Source organism: Mesoplodon densirostris, chromosome 8 (genome assembly GCF_025265405.1).
Source record: "Mesoplodon densirostris isolate mMesDen1 chromosome 8, mMesDen1 primary haplotype, whole genome shotgun sequence".
Classification (NCBI taxonomy): domain Eukaryota; kingdom Metazoa; phylum Chordata; class Mammalia; order Artiodactyla; family Ziphiidae; genus Mesoplodon; species Mesoplodon densirostris.
Genome location: NC_082668.1, coordinates 22,789,215 through 22,816,860, shown reverse-complemented (window position 1 = coordinate 22,816,860; position 27,646 = coordinate 22,789,215). Strand labels below are relative to the sequence as shown.

The 27,646-nt window shown below is 38.3% G+C and overlaps 1 protein-coding gene across 2 annotated transcripts; it reads left to right on the top strand.

Annotated features, from left to right (window-relative positions):
* The first annotated feature begins 530 nt into the window (after nucleotides 1-530).
* On the top strand, nucleotides 531-27,284 carry ATIC (5-aminoimidazole-4-carboxamide ribonucleotide formyltransferase/IMP cyclohydrolase). Of its 2 annotated transcripts, none has more exons than XM_060106242.1 (16): nucleotides 531-653; nucleotides 953-1,079; nucleotides 2,240-2,316; nucleotides 2,958-3,024; nucleotides 6,346-6,434; nucleotides 6,738-6,889; nucleotides 7,222-7,378; nucleotides 11,710-11,835; nucleotides 12,685-12,792; nucleotides 13,619-13,704; nucleotides 14,713-14,802; nucleotides 17,840-17,968; nucleotides 23,227-23,319; nucleotides 24,492-24,674; nucleotides 26,583-26,738; nucleotides 27,060-27,284. In XM_060106242.1, the coding sequence occupies exons 1-16, from the start codon at nucleotides 635-637 to the stop codon at nucleotides 27,177-27,179; spliced, it is 1,779 nt and encodes a 592-aa protein (XP_059962225.1). In that variant the 5' UTR covers nucleotides 531-634; the 3' UTR covers nucleotides 27,180-27,284. The 2 variants fall into 2 exon arrangements, with proteins under 2 accessions (XP_059962225.1, XP_059962226.1); XM_060106243.1 differs by lacking the exon at nucleotides 531-653 and adding an exon at nucleotides 731-843.
* Nucleotides 27,285-27,646: the final 362 nt, after the last annotated feature.

The following is a 27,646-nucleotide window of genomic DNA, read 5'->3' as shown; positions in this document are numbered from 1 at the left end:
ACCGATTTGCCAGAAGACACCACCTTTCATAAGCAGATTTCAGGCTATTGTATAGGTGGAATCCAAAACTCAAATGAATGTCAATTTCACTTCATTTTGCCTCTGGGAACTGTGGAGTCACTTAATCTTTAGGCCTTCGTTTTACTTTTTTTAATATATTGAAACGGGAGGAAGGCAGATGATTGCCAAGATGCTTTCTAGCTTTGCTGCTCTAAGAACTTTTCCTTGTGTTTTTCTTGATTCCTCCGTCTCGGCTTCTGACACTTTGATCAGCCTCCGGGAGAGGCTGCCCTGGGCAACAGGAGTTAGCTCCCGGGGCTTAGGGCGACCACATTTTGAGGGCAGGGACAAATCACTCTCGGAGTGTGAGACTGTGGGCGGTGATCCCTTCCAGTTCTGGATTTAGGAAGCCAGCTGCACCGCACCGCAGCCCGCATTCGCTTACAACCCTGAGGCTCCAATTTCGCGTCTGAAATTGAACAGGGGGGCGGGTTGGGTCACGTGACGGATCAGGTGCCCACCGGGTCCGCCCCGCTTCCTTCCGGCGTAATTTCTGGCCGCACCGCCCCTCCCTCCGCACGTGGCGTCTCCGCTTTTGTGCCCGGCGCTCCCCAGGGCCTCGCCGCCTGCAGCCATGGCACCTGGCCAGCTCGGTGAGCCCTTTGGCGCCCTGGAGGTGCCGCGCCATCGGCATCCGTGCCCCGCGGCACCCTCACCCCGGCAATGGCGGCGGCCGGGCGGGAGCTGCGGGGGCCCGGCAGGGTGGGAGGCGGCGCTGCGGTCGGCTAGGCCCCGGCCCGCGGTAGTGCGGTTCGCTGGCGGCAGACCCGGCCCCGGGTCAAGGTCTGGGTAGTGAGGGCCTTGAGATTCCTGACTGCCCACCCACCCCCGCTCCCCGGCCTTGAGGAATATAATGTGTACAGCGAGTGATGAGAAATGTTTTCTGTTTCAGCCTTATTTAGTGTCTCAGACAAAACCGGCCTTGTGGAATTTGCCAGGAACCTAGCTTCTGTGGGTTTGCATCTGATCGCTTCTGGAGGGACTGCAAAAGCTCTCCGAGATGCTGGTCTGGCAGTCAGGTAAGGCACAACTTGCTTTCTAAGTTAAGTCCAGTCAGAACCTAGTGTGATGACGTTGACCAGAAAGTAATGTATTCCAAGCCCTGAGTAAAATAACGTGATTTACTCCTCCCAGCCAGGCTGTGAGATTGGTAAACTACTTAACCACCTTTGTGGAAGAGGAAGATGAGGCCCAGAGAAATTTAGTAACTTCTGTTCATATTTACAGGGTAAGGAGTTGGGACCCCCAGAGTCCTCATTTCAGAGCCCTCCTCAGCCACAACAGATTAATTTAGGTGGACTGTCTGTTGGGCAAGAAGGAAGTTGTGATTTGCAGGACGCATATGATCTGTTTTGACTGGCACTTTAGTGAAACTGTTGACATCATTAAAATTCAACTCTGAAGATTCAGTCTCTCTTCCCTTAGCATCTCTGGTAACCATGTTCAACGTGTTGATGTGTTTCCTTCCAGTGTTTTTATAAGCATATTTTTTTATTTCATAGCTCATACAGAAGATAGATGGTCTTGCTTCTTGCTTTTTTCACATATTGTGGGTTTTTTAAAATTTGCTTGTAAATTCTGGCAGAGAGGGTTCAGGTCAGTTTGGTGATATGGATCGATATTTAAATGCTGTCTTTTATGTGTCCCTTAGTCATGTTTTGTGATTATCTTTTTCCAGCTTACTTTTTCTTTTCATGTATTGAGTAAAACGTTTTTAAATTTACATAGATCAGTCCTTTGTTCATTGTTTTTAAAGCATTCCTCACATACTTAACTTTGGTACTTCTTTTATTAAAGTGCTCAAACTTTTGATTTGGAATTTGTATTTGCATAGTGTTAACCAGTTATTCTAATACCAACACCACTTTACTAAACAATCTTTTATTGCCCCACTCATTTACTTTGCTGTCTTTATGCTTGTTTAATCGTAAAAATAAATCCTTGCTTTCTCTTTAGTCTGTTTCTGAGATAAGAATATTAATACTTTGTTGTATATTGCCAAATTACTTGTGAGTTGGATTTATTTCTTAATATTTCATTAGTTTGGCTTATGATTCATTTTCTGAATTCTGAAAATCCAGGCTCTGAAAAAACGTTGGAAGATGCTTTGGAATGGTGTAAAGTATAAAATGACAACTCAGCAGAAGCACTAGCAATATTCTGTTTATCTGTTTTTCAGAGATGTCTCTGAGGTAACTGGATTTCCTGAAATGTTAGGGGGGCGTGTGAAAACCTTGCATCCTGCAGTCCATGCTGGTAAGTGGTTGATACCTTCAGTTTAAAACAATCAGTGGTTTTCAGTTACTTTGTAGAATAAACAAAGGAATAAGGAAAAAGGCAGGTCATAGCTCAAAAAATAATTATCCGTGAGGTTATACTGGTTTTGTCACATGTGCTGCTAAAGTTCGTAATACATTAGAACCTGTTTAAAATCTGGTTTGCTTTATTACTTGATGGATTCCTCTGCTTGCTATTAGTCCTGGCCTGATAAATAAGTTAGAGTGTGGTATTTCCTGCTGGAGTTAATGAAAATACTTAGATTTTAGAGTGTGAAAAAACTTTTATGATGATTCCAAACTTAGAATAAAGCATCACAGTGTAACTGACTTTCAAAGGAGTTCTTTCAAAATGCTTCACTATTTATGGGAGTACATGGAGTGATGGAACTGACAACAGTTATATGAAAATTCCTTTTATGTTTTGTTGCTCAAGAAAAGGGAATCAGGAACTGATGTAAACAATTTTTAAGTATACCCACTAATCTGAGATTTTTACTGTCTGGTATTCTTAGTTAGGCAATGCTAGGGGCTTTAACTTGATTGATGGGATCACGTTGGAAAGAAGTACCTTATTCTGACTTGTGTTTTGAACCTAATACTCTAACTTTGTTAAATTAGGCATCTTGGCTCGTAATATCCCAGAAGATAGTGCTGACATGGCCAGACTTGATTTCAGCCTTATAAGGTAAAAATTCAAAGTTGAACTTTTAATACATAGGAATCAAAGACAAAGAAGCCAAATCTGGTGTCTCTTTTTAAAGATTAAGGTTAGCATTAGGTTTAGTTTCCTGATCACTTACTATAAACATTTATTGAGGACCTTTGTGACGTTGTATGTGGGTAAGCATTTTGATTTTGCCAAATTTATATTACTAAAATACATAATTATGCTTAAACAACCTTTGCTTTTTTAGGAAGTTGTGATCTAAATTGTCGTACATATAAGTAACTTAGTTATTTGCATAATGATATTCACTGTTTCTTTTTAATACATATGTATAACAGCTTTATTCAACTTGATTCATGTACCATACAATTCCCCAGTTTAAAGTAGATAATTCAGTAGTTTAGTAATTTAGTATATTTAGAGTTGTACAATTATTACCACAGTTAATGTTAGAATATATTCATCACCCCACCTCCCACCCTGACCCTCCCCCACAAAAAACCCTACCCATTAACTTTCATTCTTCATTTCCTCCAACAGCCTAGGCAACCACCAGTCTATTTTCTGTCTCTATGGATTTACACGAACATTGCATATCAGTGTAATTGTATAATATATGGTCCTGTGACTAGCTTCTTAGCATGTTTTTGAGGTTCATCCATGTTACAGCATATATCAATTCACTTTTTTATTGCTGAAAAGTAATTTATTGTATGGATATACTCCCATTTATCAGTTCATCAGTTGATGGATATTTGGATTGTTTGCACTTTTGGATGTTATGAATAATGCAGCTATGGACATTCATGTACAAATTTTTGTGTGCACATATATTTTCATTTCTCTTGGGTATATACCTGGGAATGGAATTTCTTGGTCATCTGGTAACTGTTTAAACTTTTGAGGAGCTGCCAGACTGTTTTCCAAAGGGTTTCATTAGTTTACATTCCCACCGGCAGTGTACAAAAGTTCTCACTTTTCTACATACTCAGCAACATTTGTTGTTGATTTTTTTTTATTCTAACCATCCTATGATGTGGTATCTCACTGTGATTATGATTTGCATTTCCTAATGAGGTTGAGCATCTTTTCATGAGCATAAGCCATTTGTATACCTTTGGAGAAATGTCTGTTCAGATGCCCATTTTCATTGAGTTACTTATTTTTTAGTATTGAGTTGTAAGAATTCATTTTATCCCATTCTGTGGATCGTTTTCACTTTCTTAATGGTATCCTTTGACCATCATAAAAGTTTTAAATTTTGGTAATATTCAACTTACTTATATTTTTTCTTTTGTTGCCTGTGCCTTTGGTGTTATTTCTAAGAAACCATTTCATAGTTTAAAATAATGAAGATTTATGCCTATGTTTTCTTTTAAGAGTTTTTTTAGTTTTAGCTTTTATGCTTAGGTCTTTGATTCCTTTTAAGCTACGTTTTTTATATGTGGGTGTGAGGTAGCGGTCCAGCTTTATTTAGTATGTGGCTATCCAGTTGTCTCAGCATCATTTGTCGGAGAGACTATTCTTTCCCCATTGAATGATCTTGGTACACTTGATCTATATCTCCTTTATGCCAGCACCACGCCATTATCTTTGCAGTATATTGTGAAAGTGATAAGTGTGAGTCTTTCAGCTTTGTTCTTCTTTTTCAAGATTGTTTTGGGTGTTCAGGGTCCCTTGCATTTCCATATGAATTTTAGGGTCAGCTTGCCCATTTCTGCAAAAAGGGGCGTTGGAATTTTTGTAAGGATTATCTTGAATCTGTAGATCAATTTGGGGAATATTGCCATCCTAACAATATTAAGTGTTCCAGTCCATAAACATGGGATCTCTTTCTAAAGATTTTTTAAAATTTCTTTCAACATTGTTTTGTACTTTTTAAGATACAAGTCATATTCTTTTGTTAAATTTATTCTTAAATTTGTTTGTTTTTGTTTTTGATGCTATTGTATGTAGAACTGTTTTCTTAATTTTACTTTTGGATTGTTCTCGCTAGTGTGTATAAGTTCAATTGATTATATCCTACAACCCTGCTGAAGTCATTTACTGATTAGTGTTAATGATTTTTCTGTGTGAATTCCTTAGGATTTTCTATATACAAGATCATGTCACCTGCTAATAGAGATAGCATCACATTTTTCCAATCTTGGTGCCTTTTATTTCATTTTCTTTGCTAATTGACCAGGCTAGAACCTCCAGTACAGGGTTGAGTAGAAGTGGTGAGAGTGGACATCCTTGTCTTGTTCCTGATCTTAGGGGAGAGCTTTCAGTCTTTCACCTTGAAGTATGATGTAAGCTGTGGGTTTTTTTTTTTTTTAATATCCTTTATCGTGTTGAGCAAGTTCTATTCTTAATTTTTGAGTGTTTTCATCATGAATGAGTTCAGTTTTATCAGATGCTTTCCGTGCATCTATTGAGATAATCAGGTGTTTTTTGTCCTTTATTTTATTGACATAGCTATTATAATAATTGACTTTTAGATATTAAACCAACCTTACAATCGTGGGATAAACCATACTTTGCTGTGGTGTGTACTTCTTTTTATATTTTACTGGATTCAATTTGGTAGTATGTTAAGGACTTTTTGGTCCGTATTCATAAGGTACTGTTCTGGGGGTTTTTTTGCGACATTTTGTCTGGTTTTAGTATCAGGCATTGGGAAGTGTTGCCCACCACCCCCCCCTTCTGTTTTTCTTTTTTTGTTAGTTTTTACCAGTTGTGCTTATTTCACTGGGGAACCTGCCCACATATCTCCTCACATTGCAGCCCTAGGGGTGGATCTCTCTTTCACTGGTGGTGAATTTTAGATCAGGTCTGTCCTTTAAATTACTCTTTTGTCCTTTTACCATTATTGTGTATGACCTTTCTGAAGACAAAACAAATATTTCCCCTTTAGAACGACCTATCATTTTTCATCATTTTACACAATCCACTGGAAATAGAGTGTAAAATCCAATGTCGTAGATAATGGTGAGCACATTCCAAATTGAGGATATTATCTTGTATTTTATTTCAGTTAAAATTTTGTTTTTAAATTTTGATGGCTTGATAGGACAGTGGGTAGCTAAGGTTACCCAAGCAGCAACATTGCAATATGATTTGAAGGCAATAATGTGTATTGAGAGCATTTGCTGACTACAGCCTCTTCTGTATACCTATGCTCTTGCAAATGTGGGAGGTCCTGACGTTTCAAAGTAACTTTAGAACTTTAAAATGTCAGGCTCACAGTTGATATTTTAGGTCTTAAGGGGTTTGGTCATGTTAACAGCTACTGACTGAGGTGTGTAAACCATGGAAGTTTGAGTTTTTAGTGACAGCTGAATTCCTCTTTGTTTTTAGAGTTGTCGTTTGTAATCTGTATCCCTTTGCAAAGACGGTGGCTTCTCCGGCTGTAACTGTTGAAATGGCTGTTGAGCAAATTGATATTGGTAAGTCAGAAAAACCATATTTGAAGACTGCTGGAGGAGACACTTCTTTACACTGTAAACAAGATGACTCTTGGATGTTCCCTATTGAGGGCCTAGCAAATAGTCGCTGCCCCCAGATTGTGTTCTGGGATGACCGATTCATCGATATTTTCTGAGCTCTTTCTCCGTTTAGAGATTCATGTGGCTTATTTTTCTCTTATTTTTAAGGCAAGAATTATAGTAGAAGTAAGTATGCGTACAGTGACTTTATTTTAAAGAGGTGAAACTGATACGAAAATGCAAATCATCTTTTGTTCTTCAAAGGGGGAGTAACCCTGCTGAGAGCGGCAGCCAAAAACCACACTCGAGTGACAGTAGTGTGTGAACCAGAGGACTATGCGGCTGTGTCCTCAGAGATGCAGGGCTCCGACAGCAAAGACACATCTTTGGAGACAAGACGCCAGTTAGCCTTGAAGGTGTGGACACGCTTTTATCTAGTGCAGTGTTTGCAAAACCAACAGTACTAAGTTCTCACCAGATTACATCACCCTCCAGGGTTCTGCTTGGAACTGCTATCCTTTTGTTATAAATGCAGAGACCAACTATCAGAGAGGTGGTCTGTCAAAAGATTGAAAGAGAAATGGAAAGGGAATAATTCTTTGTGCTATTTATTATTATTTGGTGTCTTTCCTGCACAGGCATGTGTGCGGGCTGTGGGTTGTAGTTTGATATATACTACTTATAACCATTTTTACCTCATTTTCAGAAATACTGTGGGTATTTTCACAAATCTTAACTCTTATTCTAGGCTTTCACTCACACGGCACAATATGATGAAGCAATTTCAGATTACTTCAGGAAAGAATATAGTAAAGGAATATCTCAGATGCCCTTGAGGTATGGAATGAACCCTCATCAAACTCCTGCCCAGTTATATACCCTGAAGACCAAGCTCCCAATCACAGGTAAAAGCTGAGCGTTACGTGGCACAGTTTGCCGTGTCTGGATGTGTGTCTTTCTCTCTATTGTATCAGATGTGATTCACTTTTTAGAAGATAAAGTAAATTACATAGTACCTCTTACAGTTGCCTGAAGTTTGAGCTGTCAGTGGGACTTGTGAACAAAAAATATTGAGATAATCCAGGGTTCTGGAGAGAAGTCAGGTTGAAGATACAGATTCGAATGTCTGGTGTGTAGATGGTTTTGAAGATGTAGGACGGGATGGGATGGCTGGATTTTGGAGAAGACGGTCAAGACCAAACCTTGACGTGGCAGTGGAGAACCATCAGAGGAGAACCTATAGAGTTTCAACCAGTCGGAATGCTGCTGAGAGCAGTGGCTATTTGATTTGGGAATGTTACAAACACACAGTTTCCTTGGAATGATGGATCTGGAAGCCCAGTTAATATGGGCCAAAATAGGAATGTGAGGTTAGGAAAGAAGAATGATAAAGATAATTCTTTGAACAGCGAAATTAGTCAGGGCTTAAGGATTTTTAGAGTTATGAGGGGTTTTACGGTTTTGGGTTCTGTTTTGTTGTTAAAGTGGACTATTTAATGAGCAAGCACGTCCTACTCCCTGGTAGAAGGGAAGAGTGGGTCCAGCGGGCAGAGGAGAGACTTGTAGGTGTGAAGACTTCGGAGGGTTGAAGTTGGTGGGGGGCTGCCCTGGGCGAGAGCACGGACAGCTTCCCTCAGGCACTGAGAAGGCAAGCTCAGAGCGCACATTGGTAGATTGGTGCTGTTCACTCCCTGTTACCAGCGGGGAGAGGGGAGGAGAGAGAAGCAGTGCAGGAAGTTTAAGGAGCATTTAAAATACTCTTTTCTTTGCTCTTGACAGTTGGTAAATTCTATTACTACTTTGCCTCAGATATATTTGGAATCTTTTCTAATGTTGCCCGAGCCCGTATACTCAGCCCTAGAGAGAGGGTGTGTGTGTGTGTGTGTGTGTGTGTGTGTGTGTGTGTGTGTGTGTGTGTGTGTGTGTGTGTGTGTGTGTGTGTGTGTGTGTGTGTGTGTGTGTGTGTGTGTGTGTGTGTGTGTGTGTGTGTGTGTGTGTGTGTGATGTTAATGACTGGTTTTCTTGTGATTGGAAATGAGAAGAGTTCTGTTTCGTTTCAACTGTTTAATAGATTAAACAACTTTAAACATTTCTCTATAGCACTTTCTCTTGTGTCTGAAGAGTTGTTAGTGTCTTTGGAAATTTGATAATTTGAAGGGGTTATTCTAACTAACCGAAATGTTTCAGAAGCCAAGTTTTCTCCCACTTACCACAATTAGTCTAAACTATTAAAAAAGGGAGATGGGGGAGTTTTATAAAAGATGTGTCATTTAATTTTTGCATGTTGTATGTCTTATAGGATATTTTACTTTTGTTGTCTACTGTTTATTGCCTATTTTGTTTCTTCTGTGCCTCTCGCATAAGCTCCATGAGAACAGTAATTTTTTTTTTTTTTTTTGCTCGAGAGAACTTTATTTCCAAGTAGTTTTATTAAAAAGAACAGGTTTGTTTTTAATTAATTATTATGATTTTTTTTTGCCACACCCCATGGCATGTGGGATCTTGGTTCTCCAACCAGGGATCGAACCCATGCCCCTGCAGTGGAAGTGCAGAGGCTTAACCACTGGACCATCAGGGAAGTCCCCTAAAAAGCAGTTTTAGATTTACAGAAAAATTCCCCAGAAGTACAAAGAATTCTCATATGTCCCCCTTCCCCCAGTTTCCCCCGTTAACAACTTTGCATTAGTGTGGTACATTTGTTACAATTAATGAATCAATATTGGTTCATTATTATTAACTAAGATCCATAGTTTAGATTCAGAATATGTTGTACATTCTACGGGTTTGGGCAAATGTATAATGTATTCACCGTGATATTTTCCTACATAATAGTTTTACCACTCTAAAAATTCCTCCCCTTCTGCCCCCTAACCCCTAGCAACCACTGATCTTTTCACTGTCTCTATACTTTTGCTGTGTTCCAGTATCACATAGTTGGAAACACACAGTAATATAGCCTTTTCAGACTGATTCTTTAACTTAGCAATATGCATTTAGGTTTCCTCCTGTGTCTTTTGGTAGCTTATTACCTCTTATTGCTGAATAACGTTTCCTTGTGTGTGGCTGTACCACAGTTTATCCATTCACCTTTTGAAGACATCAAGAATGTAAGGATGCTGTTTGGCAGTTTATGAATAAAGCTGTTATAAACACTTGTGTACATGTTTTTGTGTAGACACAAGTTTTCAACTCATTTGGGTAAATACCTAATATTTTCTATTGTATAATTCTGTTGCGCATTTTGTTTCCTTTCTAACTCCACCCGTAAGCTCCATGATGACAGTAATTTGGGTTTTTTTTTGTTTTTTGTTTTTTAATTCAAAGAGCATTTTATTGTTTGGAAGAAATATAGAGAAACAGAATAATGTTTGAATTTTTTTTAATTTTATTTATTTTTTTATACAGCAGGTTCTTATTAGTTATCCGTTTTATACATATTAGTGTATATATGTCAATCCCAGTCTCCCAGTTCATCCCCCGCAGCTTGCTTTTCCCTCTCGGTGTCCATACGTTTGCTCTCTACATCTGTGTCTCTATTTCTGTCCTGAAAACTGGTTCATCTGTACCATTTTTCTAGGTTCCACATACATGCGTGAATATACGATATTTCTTTTTCTGTTTCTGACTTACTTCACTCCGTATGACAGTCTCTAGATCCATCCATGTCTCAACAAATGACCCAATTTCATTCCTTTTTATGGCTGAGTAATATTCCATTGTATAAATGTACCACATCTTCTTTATCCATTCATCTGTCTATGGGCATTTAGGTTGCTTCCATGACCTGACTATTATAAATAGTGCTGCAATGAACATTGGGGTGCATGTGTCTTTTTGAATTATGGTTTTCTTTAGGTATATGCCCAGTAGTGGGATTACGGGGTCATATGATAATTCTATTTTCAGTTTTTTAAGGAACCTCCATACTGTTCTCCATAGTGCCTGTATCAGTTTACATTTCCACCAACAGTGTAGGAGGGTTCCCTTTTCTCCACACCCTCTCCAGCATTTGTTATTTGTAGATTTTCTGATGATGCCCATTCTAACTGGAGTGAGGTGATACCTCACTGTAGTTTTGATTTGCATTTCTCTAATAATTAGTGATGTTGAGCAGCTTTTCATGTGCTTCTTGACCATCTGTACGTCATCTTTGGAGAAATGTCTATTTAGGTCTTCTGCCCATTTTTGGATTGGGTTGTTTGTTTCTTTATTATTGAGCTGCATATATATTTCGGAGATTAATCCTTTGTCCGTTTTCATTTTGTCTGTCTTTCTGTGAATGTGGTTTTCGTTCCACCGGCTGCAGAAGCATAGTTCTTCTTCCTTCTGCTGTCTGCCCTCTTGGATGAGGCTATCTTAGAGGGTTGTCGATGACAGTAATTTGGGAGGGACTCTTTCATTCACTGATAATATCCCAAGTTCCTAGAACAGTGCTTAACACTGTAGTAGGCACTCAGTAGATGTTTGGCAAGGTTTTGCTTTTAAAAGTATCTGCTCTCTAAAATAACACAAAGGAAATGAAATTATAAAGTTGTTTTTAATTAGTGGCCCACTAGTTTTGTGTGTGCGCTGAGCTTCTTATAAATGTTTATTCACAAGATTTTGGCTTTTAAAAATCCTGCCACTGTTAAGAAAATAGGCAGTGAAAAAGTTGTAGTCTCCTTTTTAACTGCATTTCAACTTTAGACTGAGTCTGCCGAGTCTGGTATAAAAGAAGAGAAACCCAACACACTTTTTTCCCTCCATCTCTCCCACCCACTAAACTCTTGCTTTAGTTTGTAACATTATTTCTTAAACTGACAGGACTTACAATTTAAATTTCATACTATAAATTGTACCCTAAAGTTGCCACAGTTGTTTGATCTTATTTCTGTACTAAAGTGGATCCCTGATGATCACTAGTCTAGTCATACTTTTTTCCTGTTCCTGAATTCTTTGTTGATTTATTTATGGATTGGCTGGCTTTGGTCCACCAGTGGTCTGTGTACACATGTGTGTTCATGCACCTCTGTGGTGTGTGTGTGTTTGTTAAGATGGGCTTAGACTCGGGTGCTTTATTCAGTCTCAGCAAGTTCTTGTATGTTCGTGTATATCTGTTTGCCTCTTCGTTATACTTTATTTGAAACATATTTGTGCAATCTTTATATATGTATTTTTAAAATTTTTCTAGGAAATGTACACATATCTGATCTTATTGACCTGGCTTGTTAATGTGTATTTATATTTTTATATGTAGTTCTGAATGGAGCCCCTGGATTTATAAACTTGTGTGATGCTTTGAATGCCTGGCAGCTGGTGAAGGAACTCAAAGAAGCTTTAGACATTCCAGCCGCTGCCTCTTTCAAACATGTCAGCCCGGCAGGTAAAGCACTGCACTCTGGGATTCTCTGGAACTGTTCAAAATACACTTTAAAAAAATTTTTGGAAGTTTGACAAGACTCAAAAGTGAATATAGACATTCTGTGAAGTCCGAAACCACTTTTGTTAATAATAATATCAATGTAGTAACTGGATAAAATCTGATAACAATACCATGCGCACATGTCTTTTACATATATACAATATGTAACACTTATGAGATAGGAAGGTCAGATAATAGTTTTATTTGTAGTGGAAACATGTAGAAAATAAAAGTGATGTTGCTTAATGCAGTATGACTAAACTAAACATTTTTCCACATGGTTGAAAATTTAACTGAGTAGACATTAAGAAGTTGTTCTTATGGCACTTTAACTTTTTATGGCCATTGTATGAGAGACCTTTTTTCTTCTATGTTTATGTCAGCTTTGCAGCTTAGTTATTTGTATCACCTACTGACAATTCAACACATAATTAGTTCTCAGATAGTTTTTGGATATGAAAACAATGGGAGTGGCAGAGAAATAAACGGTGTGTGATATCAAGCAGGACAGAGAGTCAGTAATGAATTAAAGTAGCTTCATACACACGCCTAGTGTTGGCAGACTCAAGACAGTGGCTCTGCTTTCAGAGGCTGAAGAAGAGATTCCCCCCGCCTCACCCTCCCCTGCAGTTATATTTTTGGCATTTAATTATCTGGCCAAACAGGTTTCTGTTTAATTTGGCCCAAGCACTAGAAATTATGCTATATAGACTAGGTGTTTTGGACTAGATATTTAGAAAAATGTCCTGATTTAGGAATTAATAAGTAGTAACTTGAGATTTTTGGTTTATTTATGGTTTTCTATACCAGGCGCTGCTGTTGGAATTCCACTCAGTGAAGATGAAGCCAAAGTCTGCATGGTCTATGATATGTACAAAACCCTCACACCCATATCCACTGCATATGCAAGAGCAAGAGGTCAGAAGAATAATAACGCTTTTTCTGTTCTTTTTTTTTTTTTTTTGAGAGGAAAAGCAATATTTTATCTTAAAGTAGTAATATCCTTTGTTTTGTTATAGGATTTCAAATTACCTTAATCTATTTTTCATTAATACTTCAGAATGATTATATGAGAGCCTTGGAATAAATTTGTTTATAAAAGTGTGTTAGTTTTAGTATTTAATGTAATAAAGGGAAGCACAATTAGAATTTGGTACGTGAAGTTTCAGATTAGGCTATTGAATGTATTTGTATTGCTAAATTTAAGTTGTATGGTTATTTAAGTACACTGAATTTGGTTAAAGTTATATATAATTCACAAGTATCTAATGCATGAGCTTAATAACCTGTGAATATTATTGTAAAATTAATGGGAGATTATTGAGACACTTTCTTATGGTTTACTTTACAACAGGGGTTAGCAAAGTGTGGCTCATTGACTAAATCCAGCCCACCACCTAGCTTTGTAAATGCAGTCTGGTTGGAATATGGCCACATAGTATTGTCGGTGGCTGATTGCTAACCACAGTCTTGGAGGTGGAACAGGGATCACATGGCCGCAAAGCTTAAAAAATATTTACTATCAGGCCCTTTACAGAAAAAGTTTGCTGAATGTTGCCCTAGGAGGTAAAATGAAAGAATATTTCTTATTGATTATTTCAGTTAAATGACTTATTAATCTATTGTTTAAATCTTAGTCAAGTTAGATTTTATATGATCACGTTGGGGTTTATTGAACATTACCTTTTTCTATATAAGGATGGATAATCTGTGATAAATACTACATTTTAATTTTTATTTACAGGGGCTGATAGGATGTCCTCCTTTGGTGATTTTGTTGCATTATCTGATATTTGTGATGTCCCTACTGCCAAAATTATCTCTAGAGAGGTGAGTGGACATTCTGTATCTTGTCCAATGCATAACTAAGTAGAGCTTAATTTGTTCATAGTGTTTATTGAAACCATAACCTATAATATTTGTATTTGGCTATTGTGATCAAGTTTTATATATTTAATTCTTTAAAATTTTCTAGTAGTCATTGTCTTAATGCCAGAGTTACTGTTTCTGAAGAATAGAGGATGCTGTCTTGGATGGTGACATAATAATGAACCTGGCTGTAAACTTTCATTAGGTCTGTAATGAAAGAGACTGTATAGTGAGGGGAATTATAAACTACTCTAAAAAACTAACCCCCATCAATTGAGTACCAAACAGGCATTCTGGAAAGGTGGGGTTGGGGCTGGAGAGATAGAGGAGAAGAATGAAGGAGCTCAGATGCCTCGGAGGGAAACAAACAGTTAGCAGTTAAGGCTAACAGGGCCTGTGACTTGACAATATTTAGTTGCTTTAGGGATCCTTACCATCACCCCCACCATCCCCAGCTGCCGTGGAGCTGGCGTGCTGCATTATAGGTTACAGCACAAGGCTTTGGGGTGTGAGCTATGACTTTTGTATCTTTATAATGTGGTAAATCTGATTTCCTCTGACTTCTTTTCTTGCTGTTGAGGAGCCTGCCTTGCCTCGGGTCATTTAGATAGGTTTTGGCAGAGCCAGAATTAGAAGAACATGCTCTTTCTAGTACAAAACCTCCCTGTGAACAGAAGAGTAAAAAATCATTTTTCTTCCTAAGATACGTGTATTACAGTGAATCATTCATATATTCTTGGTTAAAATTGAAACAGACAACCAAAAGGACAGCCAATGAGATAAGATCAGCTGTAGAAAGTTGTATTCTAGCATAGACTTACCTTTCCAAGTATAGTATTTGTATTATCTGGTGGAGGCAGAAACCTGAAACTGCTACTGCATTATTTACAACAGATAATTATCTCTAGATCGTTTAAGAGGTGTTCTCTAATTTTTTAAAATAGAAATTAATATTTAATACACATATAGGTATCTGATGGTATTATTGCCCCAGGATATGAAGATGAAGCTTTGAAATTACTCTCTAAAAAGAAAAATGGGAACTACTGTGTTCTTCAGGTTAGTGCAATTCATGTTTGAAACAGTAATTTGCTCTTCTATTTTGTCTCTTTTTCCCCATATTTAATCTTTCCTTTATACTGGCACCCTTCTAATTTATTCTTCTTTACTATGGTTTTTTTATCCTGCAAATTTTTTCTTCCTATTAATTTTTTGGGTTTAAGATCAAGGTAGCTTTCTCACCCTTACTTTTCATTTCTTTAAAAATAATATATTGGGCATCCCTGGTGGTGCAGTGGTTGAGAATCTGCCTGCCAATGCAGGGGACACGGGTTCGAGCCCTGGTCTGGGAAGATCCCACATGCTGCAGAGCAGCTGGGCCCATGAGCCATAACTACTGAGCCTGCGCGTCTGGAGCCTGTGCTCCGCAACAAGAGAGGCCGCGATAGTGAGAGGCCCGTGCACCGCAATGAAGAGTGACCCCCGCTTGCCACAACTAGAGAAAGCCCTCGCACAGAAATGAAGACCCAACACAGCCATAAATAAATTAATTAATTAATTAAAATATATATATATATATTTAATGTGGTTTCCTATTCAAAAGGTATTGAAGGTTATTTGATGAAGTATCCTCATCCTTCCCTCTGCCACTCTGTTACCTTTTTTAAAAGTAATAGTCTCAATTTCTTGCTCACCTTTCCTGAAATATGTAGTCTATACATATTCAGCAAATATTTGCATTTGCATTTCTTCTTTTTCTCCCCACTGACACAAATGCACACTGCTTCATCATCTTGGAAGTTTGTCCCGTATCTGTGTATCTTATCTAGCCAGTCACCAGTCTTTAGCTATTACACACACCCTGCAGTGAATAAGCTAGAGGGAAAGTCCTGAGGATAAAATTAGGGCGGGGTTGCAGACTATCTGTATTGGTGACTTTGATAGATGCTGCTCATTTTAAGGTTGTACAACCAATTTTATGTCTTAATGGGAATGTGTAAGGGTGCCTATTTCCTAACACCTTTGCTAGCATCAAGTTTTTAAACATTTTTATCTTAGCAGTTAGATGGATGAAAATGGCATCTCATTGCAGTTTTAGTTTCAGATTATGTGTGGGTGAACATCTTTTCACATTTAAGAGTGTTTTTACTTCTGTTTTATGAACTGTCTGCCAATGTTCTTTGCCTGTCTTTCTAATAGATTGTTGAGTTTTTTCCTTACTGATTTTTACAAGCTCTTATACATTAGGGAAATTAGCCCATAGTCTGATCATAAATAGATAAAGCAAAAAGTTATTTGAATTGAAAGTTAAAATTCATAATACTGTTTTTCAGAAGGTATTAATGTAAAAAAAATTTGTGGAATCCAAATTCCATATATTGAAAGTTATTATTATTCATTTTAAGAAACCAATAATTACATGGTTTACCATAGACTCCATGTCAGCTTTTCAAGGAAAGAAAACAAAAATACCACATTAAATGTAATACTTTTTTTTTTTTTTTTTTGCAGTACGCAGGCCTCTCACTGTTGTGGCCTCTCCCGTTGCGGAGCACAGGCTCCGGACGCGCAGGCTCAGCGGCCATGGCTCACGGGCCCAGCCGCTCCACAGCATGTGGGGTCTTCCCGGACCGGGGCACGAACCCGTGTCCCCTGCATCTGCAGGCGGACTCTCAACCAATGCGCCACCAGGGAAGCCCTAAATGTAATACTTTTTTAAAAGCTACTTGACAGAAGTAGCTTTTTAAAAAGCTACTTAATCATTCAGTTAGCTGCCACTGTATTTTCACTCTTAACTGTTTTTTGTTGTTGTTGTCATTAGGAGTAGTAAGTACTTCTGGCTATTAGCAGTTGCTTGTAGCATCATGGAGAATGTTTTCCAAATCCTGAGCCTGACCCTGATCATGACCTCTTTAGCACCAGACAGTATCATGTTTCAGGGTGTCAAAAGAACACCAGGGCTTCCTCAATATTTTGTTTATTTGAGAGGTTTTTTTATGACATCAGTTAAAAGCAGGCACATCTCAGTTTTAGAAATTTTATAATACAAAGGGAAAAGGACCATTTTAGAATTCAGGAAAATGCAGATTAAGCAGAATTAATATGAGGGCTTGCTTATAAGTTACGGATATCAGTGCTTTCTAAGTCAAAGATCATCCAAAGGTTAAATAAAGAAATACTGTCAAATTTGGAAAAATGTCTAAGGAGAGAGTGGTCTTATGCAGATTATTCCCATGTCTTACTATCATTTCAGTTAAAAATTTGGGAGAGGAAGAAAGCAATGAATGACATATTCCTTTTCAAATAACAAAGACACAGACTACAAATGCTGTTCTCTTTTAACTTTTTAGTTTTGGCTGCGTTGGCTCTTCCTTGCTGCATGCGTGCTTTCTCTAGTTGCGGCAAGCAGGGGCTACTCCTTGTTGCCGTGAGTGGGCTTCTCATTGAGTTGGCTTTTCTCGTTGCGGAGCATGGGCTCTAGGCACGCGGGCTTCTGTAGTTGTGGTGTGCGGGCTCTAGAGCGCAGGCTCAGTAGTTGTGGCGCACGGGCTTTGTTGCTCCGTGGCATGTAGGAACTTCCCGGACCAGGGCTTGAACCCTTGTCCCCTGCATTGGCAGGCGGATTCTTAACCACTGTGCCACCAGGGAAGCCCACTCTTTTAACTTTTTAATCTAAGTCTTAATTAAGTATTTGTAATAGATTTTTAGAAAAAAATTAGAGGTTAGTTTTTGTGCCACTGCCTGTTTGTTAGCATATCTGTTTTAGTTTTTTTTTTTTTTTTTTTAAACCCATATGTACAGTGCTTTCAGTTACTGAAACCAGAAATGCTCTGTTGGAATCATTCGTTCTAATGTTTGGTATAAGTTACAAAACCCTATAAGATTATAAAACCTATAAAAAAATTTGGAGCAAAATATTGGTGCCTGGCCATTCTATTACACCCATCCTGAAATAATCTTGTACCTGCTTAAGTTAGAAAAAATGCATATAGCTTTGTTTATAATGAAATATCTTGAACATAAATTAAGTGAAAAATTTCGAGGGATATAGACATATTTTTTACCCTTTAACTCTTTAAATTTGTGTTTTATTTAGATGGACCAGTCTTACAGTCCAGATGAAAATGAAGTTCGAACTCTCTTTGGTCTTCGTTTAAGCCAAAAGAGAAATAATAGTGTCGTCAACAGGTCATTATTTAGCAACATTGTTACCAAGAATAAAGATGTAAGTCTGAAAATATCTGAACTGAATACTAGTAATTCAGTAGATCTGTTTTTAATATTTATATGCTTATGCATTTATTAAGGCCCATATTTAAAACTGGTCGATATGCAAAGAGCTAGCTCATCTCTGAGTTGTCAAGTAAGTTTGAGAACTTAAAAAATGAACAGAAGACCATATTAGAAACTTCTGTGCATATGTATATATGTAGTTATTTACCTTCAATTCTATATATATGGGATCGTGTCTTTTATAAATCTGTTCTGTAACTTGCCTTTTTTTCTATGCACTGAGCTACAAATGTGTTTCTATATCAAGAAACATAGATCCATATCTTCATCTGAAAGGCCATGTGGCAATCCATGTACTATGATGGATACTTAAGTTGTTTCCATTTTCAGTGCTGTGACTGATGTTTTCACATAGTCATGATTTTGTTCTCGTCCTGTTGTCATCTTTTAGGACATATTCCTAGGATAAAAATGGTTTTCTTTTTGTATTTACATGTATTATATCAATTAATATGCACAGCTCCCTCTGGGCAGGGTGTGAGTACTGTCAGCTCTATTGTAAAGATCACAAAATTGTGACAGAGAGGACAGTTAAGACATTTGCCCAAGGTTATACTATAAGGAAATGGATGAGCTAGTAGTACTTGTTTTTCTGAAATCCCTTAATTAGGCCTTCAGTTTTAAAGGATATTTTTGCTGTGTCTAATGTTGGCTGTACTTTCTTTTCAGTACTTCAGATGTGTAACTGACTTCATTGTTTTCTGGTCTTATCTGCTGGTATGCCTGGTGTTTTTTATTGCATGCTGGGCATTGGATATTGATGAAATAAAAATTCATATTTTAAGGCAAGGCAAGAAAAATTTAAACATGAAACTTTTTCTCTGCCCTTTGGCCTCCTCCTTCACCTCTAGCGTGCATTGTGCATCTGCATTATGTGTTAACCAGGCTTCCCCAGTGGCAGAAAAACCTGCTCAACCATAAAGCTCAATTTTTCTTCTTCTGTTGCCAGCCATGTAACTCCTTAGAAGATAACATTCCTTTCTCAATCCTGTGAGGGGTCACGATGACCCACCACTCTGCCTTGTGCATGCAGACATCTTTGGTGAACTTTATGTACAATGCCAATATATCACTTCCCTTAAAGATAGTGATTGGTACAGAGCAGACTGCTCAGACAACATGGGGAGATTCTGGGCTGCACCTTGTGGAAGTTCTTAGCTTAAATACTTACTTACGACCTTATTAATATTACTAGCTATTTTATTTCTATTCTGCCTATTTTACAAGATTATTGTTTCTTCCAAATATGTGACTGAGCTTTGATAAAAATAATGATTAGGGGAGTTGAAATGATTGGCCAAATACATCTTTCTATAAGATCAGTGATTATAATAGTGTAACTATAAATATGGGGAGAAGCAACAAGAGGGAACCATTTCCTGGACCATAATAGACTAGTAAGTCAGGTGGTCCAGAGGCTTTTGGTTACTGCCAAGAGGGCCTAGTCCAGCAATAGCACATCGAGTGGCTTATCAACGAAATCCTTGCCTGCACTGAATGAGCATTCCTAGCACCATGGGAAAAATTAGTCACAAAATGCCTCCCAAACTTTGGTTGAAATTAAGACCAAAAGGGAGGGGATCGTAAAATAAAGAATGTTGCCCACCATCCAGTTTTGCAAGAATCAAGTCTTTCGCCACAGCGGTCACTGAAAGGAATTCAGGATGAGGTACTCTGTGCTCTGGGAAAACTGACAAAACCGGCCCTCAGATAGTTATATATTTTCAGGAGATTCTGTGAACCCAGTTTCTTGTATCTTCCCATACTTAGAAAAGCACTTAAAACCATTAACTAAGATGTCTGTTCCTCGAGAATAGCAGTAACCTTCTGCCGAGAAGTGTGCTTGATTGCACGTGCCCCTTCATGGAAATCACGTATATACTGGCCTCCCCCGTTACCTATTTGGAGCAGTTCTCAGAGCTCTCTGAGATACTGTCTCCTGGGTTCCTCAGGTTGTCTCAAATAAAATTTTCCATATCTTTTGTAGGTTGACTATTTGATCAGTTTTTTGGTCCACAATATGAAAGAACCAACCATATAGATATTTTGAGGGTCTGGATGGTGTGTTTTTCCCTTCATAGAGTTGACTTATGTGGGGCTTAGCTCATTTACCTCTTAGTTACTGCCTTGGAACTTGGAAAATGCCTTGAGGGGAAAAGCATAGTCACATTCATTTCTTCCTGCTTCCTTTATCTCTGGGGTCTTTGCCTCTTGCCTCAGTACTTGATATTTTATGAGCTCTGTATTCAGTTTTTCTATTTGTTCTTAGAAAAGGATTAGTCTCTTAAGAAGTCATTTTGTAACAAGTGGACGAGTTGGCTATTGTTTCCCGGTCTGAATCCTGAGACTTTAAGTAGAATGCTGAAAATAGGCTTTAAAATCTTTGTCAGGATAGTTCTGTTAATAAACATATAGTGATTAAGACATGATCTTTGTTGGTTTACTGGTTATTCTTTCATTTTTATCTTTCAAACTTAATGGTACCCTGAAGTGAAGGAACATGTAGGAATCATATATAGAAAGATCTTTCAGTCCTCTGGAATCTACTCCTTTGGTCAAGGCCCTGAGGTATTGGGGTAGCAATGTTTTTAAGCAGCTCACAGTAAATTGAGGCTCTTTTTTTTTTTTTTTTTAACTTTATTAATCTGGCTGGTTAATGTATTTTTTAAAATACCAAAAGGGTATTGAGCTAGATTCCATGGTACCCATGCTGACAACTGTGTCTACCTATTGAGACTCTTACTTTTGTAAGTTTTCCTTGTAGTTTTATAGGTATTGGACTGATTAATTTAGTAGCACTTGATAGGTTTTGTGCCTCTGGCTGTGCTAGCTTGGATATTTTTACAAGGGTTTGATTTTAGTCTTTTATCTACATTCTTTTGTACTTGTTCATATGTATTTTTAATGGAAATTTGGAAACCTAACTAAGGATGAGAATGATGGTATTTTCCTCCTTTATATTCCCCTCGCTTCTTTTAAAACAGGTCTTTATTAATATTCCAGCCTCAAAATCATCAGATTATACTATTAGGTCTAGAATGGTTTCAGTCCTGAGAAAGCCGGAGAAGTATAATGAGTGTGTGTTAAGTATTAACGAACATGCTTGAATTTTTCTCTCTTCTCCCATTTTTCTTGAATAATGCTTCAATTTGTTTTAACTATATGTGCCATGTTTATTACACTGGATTCTCTCACTCCCACCCCTTGACATGTCTCATAGTCCTTGATCCTAACTTGGGATACTAGGGTTATATTTGAAGGTAGGCAGCTAGGAAGGCTGGCTTTTGTTAATAATCTTTCTTAGAACCAAAGGAATAAAATGTATAGTTGGCAAAGAGCAAATACAGATAGAAAAGGATATACTATCAATACATCAATAGTACCTTAGTATAATAAATTCTTAAAAAATTCTAACAGTGGTTTTTAAGGTTTTAATTTTGAGTTTAAAAAGTAAAAATTATAGATACACATGCAGTTTTAAGAGTTCCCATGTATCTTTTACTCCATTTCCCCTAATGGACAGTGTCTTGCAAAACTGTTAATACAGCATCACATCCTTGATAATTGACATTGATGCAGTCGAGACACAGAACATGCCCCTCACTACAAGGAGGCTTCTGTTGCCTTTTATAGCCACACTCACTTCTCTCCTGCCTCTGCCTCCTCTGTAACCTCGGGCAACTACTAATCTGCTCCCCTTCCTGTAACTTTCATTCATTGTACATTCATGAACAGGTTTTTGTATGAACATAGTTTTCATTTCTCTGTTCTCAAGGCCCAGGAGTGTATTTGCTGGCTGGCCTCATAGTTACATATTTAGTTTAAGAAACTGCCAAACTGTTTTCCAAAGAGGCTGTATCATTTTCTATCTTACACCAGCAACATATGCATGATCCCAGTTTCCCTGCATCCTTACCGGGTTTCGGTGTTGTTGCTTTCTTATTAGATAGGTGTGTAGCAATACCTCATAATTTTAATTTGCCTTCCCTAATGCCTAGTGATGGACATTTTTTCATGTGTTTATTTGCCATCTGTATATCCTTTTTCTTGAAATGTCTCCTCATGTCTTTTGCCCAGTTTCTAATTATATTTTTATTCTTGTAGCTGAATTTTGAGAGTCTTTATATATTGGGAATACTAGTTCTTTGTTGGATATGTGGTTTGCAAAATATTTTCTCATGGTCTATAACTTGTCTTTTTATCCTCTTAATACAGGATCTTTTCTAAGAGCAGAAGCTTTAGTTTTGATGAAGTCTGACTTGACAGTTTTTCAGTTAGATAATTTATCAATTAGCTGTGCTTATATCTTTTGTCTGCTTAGCATACCAACATAGATCATTATTCTTCTTTTCAATTTGTATTTGCTCTTTATATTAAAGATAGTGACATTTTTAGTTATAGTTGTTGTTTCATTCTGTTTGAACCGGTAGTACATAACACATTTTTGAATACTTTCTACGTAGAATATTCTAGGCAAACCAAAAAATGATCCTAATTTGGTTTTTCCTGAGCAGTCTTGGCTGTATGTGCATCACAGTTATTTGTAGTGTCCGTGAAAATTACTCTCAGTGTTTTTTTTTGTTTTGTTTTTGTTTTTGTTTTTTGCGGTATGTGGACCTCTCACTGTTGTGGCCTCTCCTGTTGCGGAGCACAGGCTCCGGACGCGCAGGCTCAGCGGCCATGGCTCACGGGCCCAGCTGCTCTGCGGCATGTGGGATCTTCCCGGACCGGGGCATGAACCCGTGTCCCCTGCATTGGCAGGTGGACTCTCAACCACTGCGCCACCAGGGAAGCCCCTCAGTGGTTTTTTTGAACATAAATTTTATCACATCTCCAGTTATTCGGTGCTACTGTGATAGAGAAAATACTGTTTTTCAGTTTTGGAGTGGTTATGGTATTTCATATCTAGTGTGATACGTAAAGAGGCTTAAGCCAAAGTTTGTTGCAAAATGGCATCAATTTGAGTTTGTGACGCATTAGACGTTGCACAGAGTTCCATGACAAATATGTTAAATATGATTCTTTCAGTAAAACATGATAGTGTCTCCTATGAACAGTTAATTTCACTCCCTCATTTGAGGGATAGAACTATATTATAGGTCTGTTATAAGGGACACATAAGATGCTAAAAGTTAAATGAAGGTTTAAAAAAAAAAAAAAAGCCACATTTACCATTCTGTGTTTTTTTAGTTGCCGGAATCTGCACTCAGAGACCTCACTGTGGCCACCATTGCTGTCAAGTATACTCAGTCTAACTCCGTGTGCTATGCCAGGCATGGGCAGGTAACCAAGCTGTCAGACTCACCTTGGGAGGACTGTTGTTTTACAAGATGATGTTCAAAAATCCATCTGTCTTGGGAACTAGACTGCTTGAAAAGGAAAATTTGCCGAGTTTTTCTCTTCTCGGTTTGTCAGTATTTACTCAGTAATGATTACAAAGTATCTTTGGAACTAAGTATTAAAATTGTTCTTATTGCTTCTTGCCTGGAACGAGTTGGCACGTTTTGGGTTAGGGGACAGTGACTGCTAGGGAACTAGTTTCTTTGCTCCCCTCGTCCCTATCAGTAGCATTTCCAGTGAAGAGGGATTAGAACATACTGCCACCCACTAGCCCATCGTTTTGCAGCATAAAGGGTATTTTTCTTTATACTTCTAACGTTATTTTACCAAGAATCTGTAGACTAAGAGTTAACATGATGAAAAATCTGGTTTACTGAGGCATAATTTATATACAGTAAAATTCACCCTTTTTAAGTGTAGAGTTTGACCAGTTTGCACAGATTATATAGTTGTTTGACCGTGACCACTACCACAGTCAAAATATTGAACATCTTTTACTATCTGATGTTAAGCTAGGTATTTAACTTTTCCTAGTTAAAAGCCATAGGATGCAGGACTGAGCTGGCTCATCACTGGGCCTCTCCTAGCTCTAGGATAAACCTGGTTTTGCTGTGGCTTTAGCACTGTTTCTTCCATAGTGTCTTGAGCTCCTCTCTAACCATTTGTTAAATTATTTGGCTCATAAGTGGGAGGAGAGGATGGATGTTAATTGGCATGTGACCTGGAAGACCCTTTCAGATTCGGAATTTAGGTGATTGCCTACTGTTGCAAGATTGCTAATCTGTAATACCAAAAATCTGGGAGACTGTGGCTACTTGTCTAATAAGTTCCAGCAAGACCACGCTTCGCTACTGATGTCCAGGAGCTCTAGAAACTTCCAGATATTAATTAATAGCCATACCTCAAATTTCACTGAAGAGGTGAAACATATAAATAATAGTTAAAACATGTTACACTTAGCCTTTTTAATGACTTAAAATTATTTGTGTTTCTCTTATTTCAGCCTAATTTTCTTTTCCCCCCACAAAATTGATGGATTTGGGGGAATATGCACAAAAGATCCATTGAGAAGCGTGTTGTTACTCATTTTAATGTCCATATTCTTCATTCTTCAGGTTATTGGCATTGGAGCTGGACAGCAGTCTCGGATACACTGCACACGCCTTGCAGGGGATAAGGCAAACTATTGGTGGCTTAGACATCACCCACAAGTGCTTTCTATGAAGTTTAAAACTGGAGTGAAGAGAGCAGAGATCTCCAACGCCATTGATCAGTATGTTACTGGAACCATCGGAGAGGTAAACGGGCTGTCGTTGAGTGTGGGTGGAGTGTATTAGTATGTTTACCCTTTCTGTTTAACAGACTATCTTCATCACTACAAAGAGAAAAGATATTTTTCTTGAAGTTCTGTATTATCTAAATTTACTAATCTAAACTTCTTCTGTCTCATTTACCTTTCTTTGGCGTTCTTTATCCCTTTCTGACACTACAGATCATCTGTCTTTTTAGATTATAACCACTGGTTTAGTTTTGTATGTTTGTACCTCCCCTGTTGATTATAAGCTTTTTTTTTTTCCCTATAAATTTATTCATTTTTGGCTGCGTTGGGTCTTCATTGCTGCGCGTGGGCTTTTTCTAGTTGTGACAGGCAGAGGCTGCTCTTCGTTGAGGTGCGCAGGCTTCTCATTGCAGTGGCTTCTCTTGTTGCAGTGTGTGGGGTCTAGGTGCACAGGCTTCAGTAGTTGTAGCACGCAGGCTCACTAGTTGTGGTGCACGGGCTTAGTTGCTCCGTGACATGTGGGATCTTCCCGGACCAGGGCTCGAACCCATGTCCCCTGCATTGGCAGGCGGATTCTTAACCACTGCACCACCAGGGAAGTCCCTATAAGCTTTTTTTTTTTTAGGATTTGTTTGTTTATTTATTTATTTAATTGGCTGTGTCGGGTCTTAGTTGGAGCATGCAGGCTTCTCTCTAGCTGTGGCACATGGACTCTCTAGTTGTGGCGTGCGGGCTCTAGAGTGCACAGTCTCAGTACTTGTGGCATGCGAGCTTAGTTGCCCCGTGGCATGTGGGATCTTAGTTCCCTGACCAGGGATCGAAGCTGCGTCCCTGGAAGGCGGATTCTTAACCATTGGACCACGAGGGAAGTCCCTGCTTATAAGTTTTGATGGCAGAGGCTGTTTGTCACCCATCTTGGGTGCTGTCACAGTGCCAGTCATGATGCATAGTACGTGATAGGTGTGTATTTAACATTGCATACAAATTACTTGATAGCAGGTAACAAATGTCCCTCTACATTTTCTACAAGCTCCATTAACAACTCAGTGTACTTGTGTTATATTTCACGTTCTTTAATGTTTTCTACTTTGAAGCAGGTATATGGGAGCATTAAAATTGCAAGTATTAGGTAGCCTGCTAAAAGAATAGGATTTAGCCCAGTTTCTGGAAATAGAAATGCTTAACAGGTACTGGATGCAAAACACAAAGAGAAGCTTGGTAATCAAAAACTCAGTGGTCTTCTGAGGGGGCGAGTCAACTCCACTGGGTTGTCCATTCAGGGATAGGAATCCATGACATGATCAACAGGCGTCCTTGGAGAGTGTGCTTTGTAACCAGGAAATGCTTCAAACAGCTTTTTAAAAAAATTACTTTAATATTTGCTTTTTCTGCTTGATTATTACACAACAAATTGTGCTGTAAGTCCTGGAAGAGAACTAATATATGTCAATAAGAATAAAAGTATGTTGTTTAAGCCTTTTGGCTTAAACCCCAAATAGAAGTACTTTTTAAAAATGAATACTGTTGAGTCATGTTCTGGTTGGTCTATTAGACTGACTCTGTACTTAAGACTAATTATTGTAGAAATATACTTCTAGAAATTACCTGTTTCCTTGCTTGCTTTGATATAGGGATATAAAGTAGTAGATTTAACTTAGAGATTAAAGAACAAAATATATTTGGAATAAACTGGCTTGTAAATGGTACAGTCTTTATTTGGCACACTTATGATTAATTTTCTTCCTTAATGAAATGTTATACAGCATCAAAAAAAGGTTCTAGAAATATGGACTTGGACATAAATGAGTCATTATTTATAATTAAGTCCTAGGAAAAATGCCCAAGTGTTTTTCTGGCATTCTGATTTGTATCAGATAGTACTGAAGATGGTGTAAAACCTGTCTTTCCCCTCTGCCCCCGCTCATAGGGTGACGATTTGATCAAGTGGAAGGCACTGTTTGAGGAGGTCCCCGAGTTATTAACCGAGGCAGAGAAGAAGGAATGGGTTGACAAACTTAGTGAAGTTTCCATCAGCTCTGATGCCTTCTTTCCTTTCCGGGACAATGTAGACAGAGCTAAAAGGGTAAGTATGGAATTGGTGTGTGTATGGATTTGGTCATTATGCAGCAACCATTTCAGAGATGCTGCTTCTGATTTTTCAGTTCTATGAGTTATATTATATATCCAGGCTATAATGATGTGATCAGTAACATCTAGAGTATTATTTTGACTTCTCCTTTTGTTGTATGGACAACCCAAATCCCGTTATTTTGCCTCTTGACCGAATCAATCTGCAGTGTGAATCGTTGTTAGCTTGCACTTGTTATTGGGTGTGAGGGGTTGATTCTGGACGTGTTTTGGCATGAGGCTGTGTTTTGAGAGTCTGTCTCTGTCTCCCCCTCAGAGTGGCGTGGCCTACATCGCTGCCCCTTCCGGTTCCACTGCTGACAAAGTTGTGATCGAGGCTTGCGATGAGCTGGGAATAATCCTCGCTCACACGAATCTCCGGCTCTTCCATCACTGACTTCTTCACACATTACTTTATACCCTGCCTATGTGTAGGTGAAAAATCACATATGGAATTTTGAAAATAACCTTTTTTAAAAAATAAAGCATTAAATTTTAATAATCTTGGAGCCATAGTGTCTGGTAGTTGTATTTAATTTGTCTTAGTTATAGGCTCTTTAGTTTGACAAGCATTACACATGGTTATTTGTAAGAAATACAGGGGCATCCCTGCCTCCTGGGGCTCAGCTCATCCCAAAATGTTACCTGTGTGAACATCTGAAAACCATTAGGTAAACCAAAGAAACTGAGCAGCCACCATAGCAGGTGGCACAGGCATCTTAAAGTCTCACTAGTTTACTCAGGGGATTCTGCTCATGAGTTTCCTCTAATCATAGTTCTAAAGAGTGTGGTTGACTACCTTCTAAACAAACAGCAGATTGTAACCCATGGACTAGAAACTTAGGGGGGATTAAAGCTTCTGTT

What these genes read in the sequence shown, in the direction of transcription:
- ATIC (XM_060106242.1), top strand. An exon ending in GACCAAGCTCCCAATCACAG is followed by an intron (nt 7,379 to 11,709) that starts GTAAAAGCTGAG and finishes TTTTATATGTAG; the next exon opens with TTCTGAATGGAGCCCCTGGA. An exon ending in TTACTGGAACCATCGGAGAG is followed by an intron (nt 24,675 to 26,582) that starts GTAAACGGGCTG and finishes CCCCGCTCATAG; the next exon opens with GGTGACGATTTGATCAAGTG.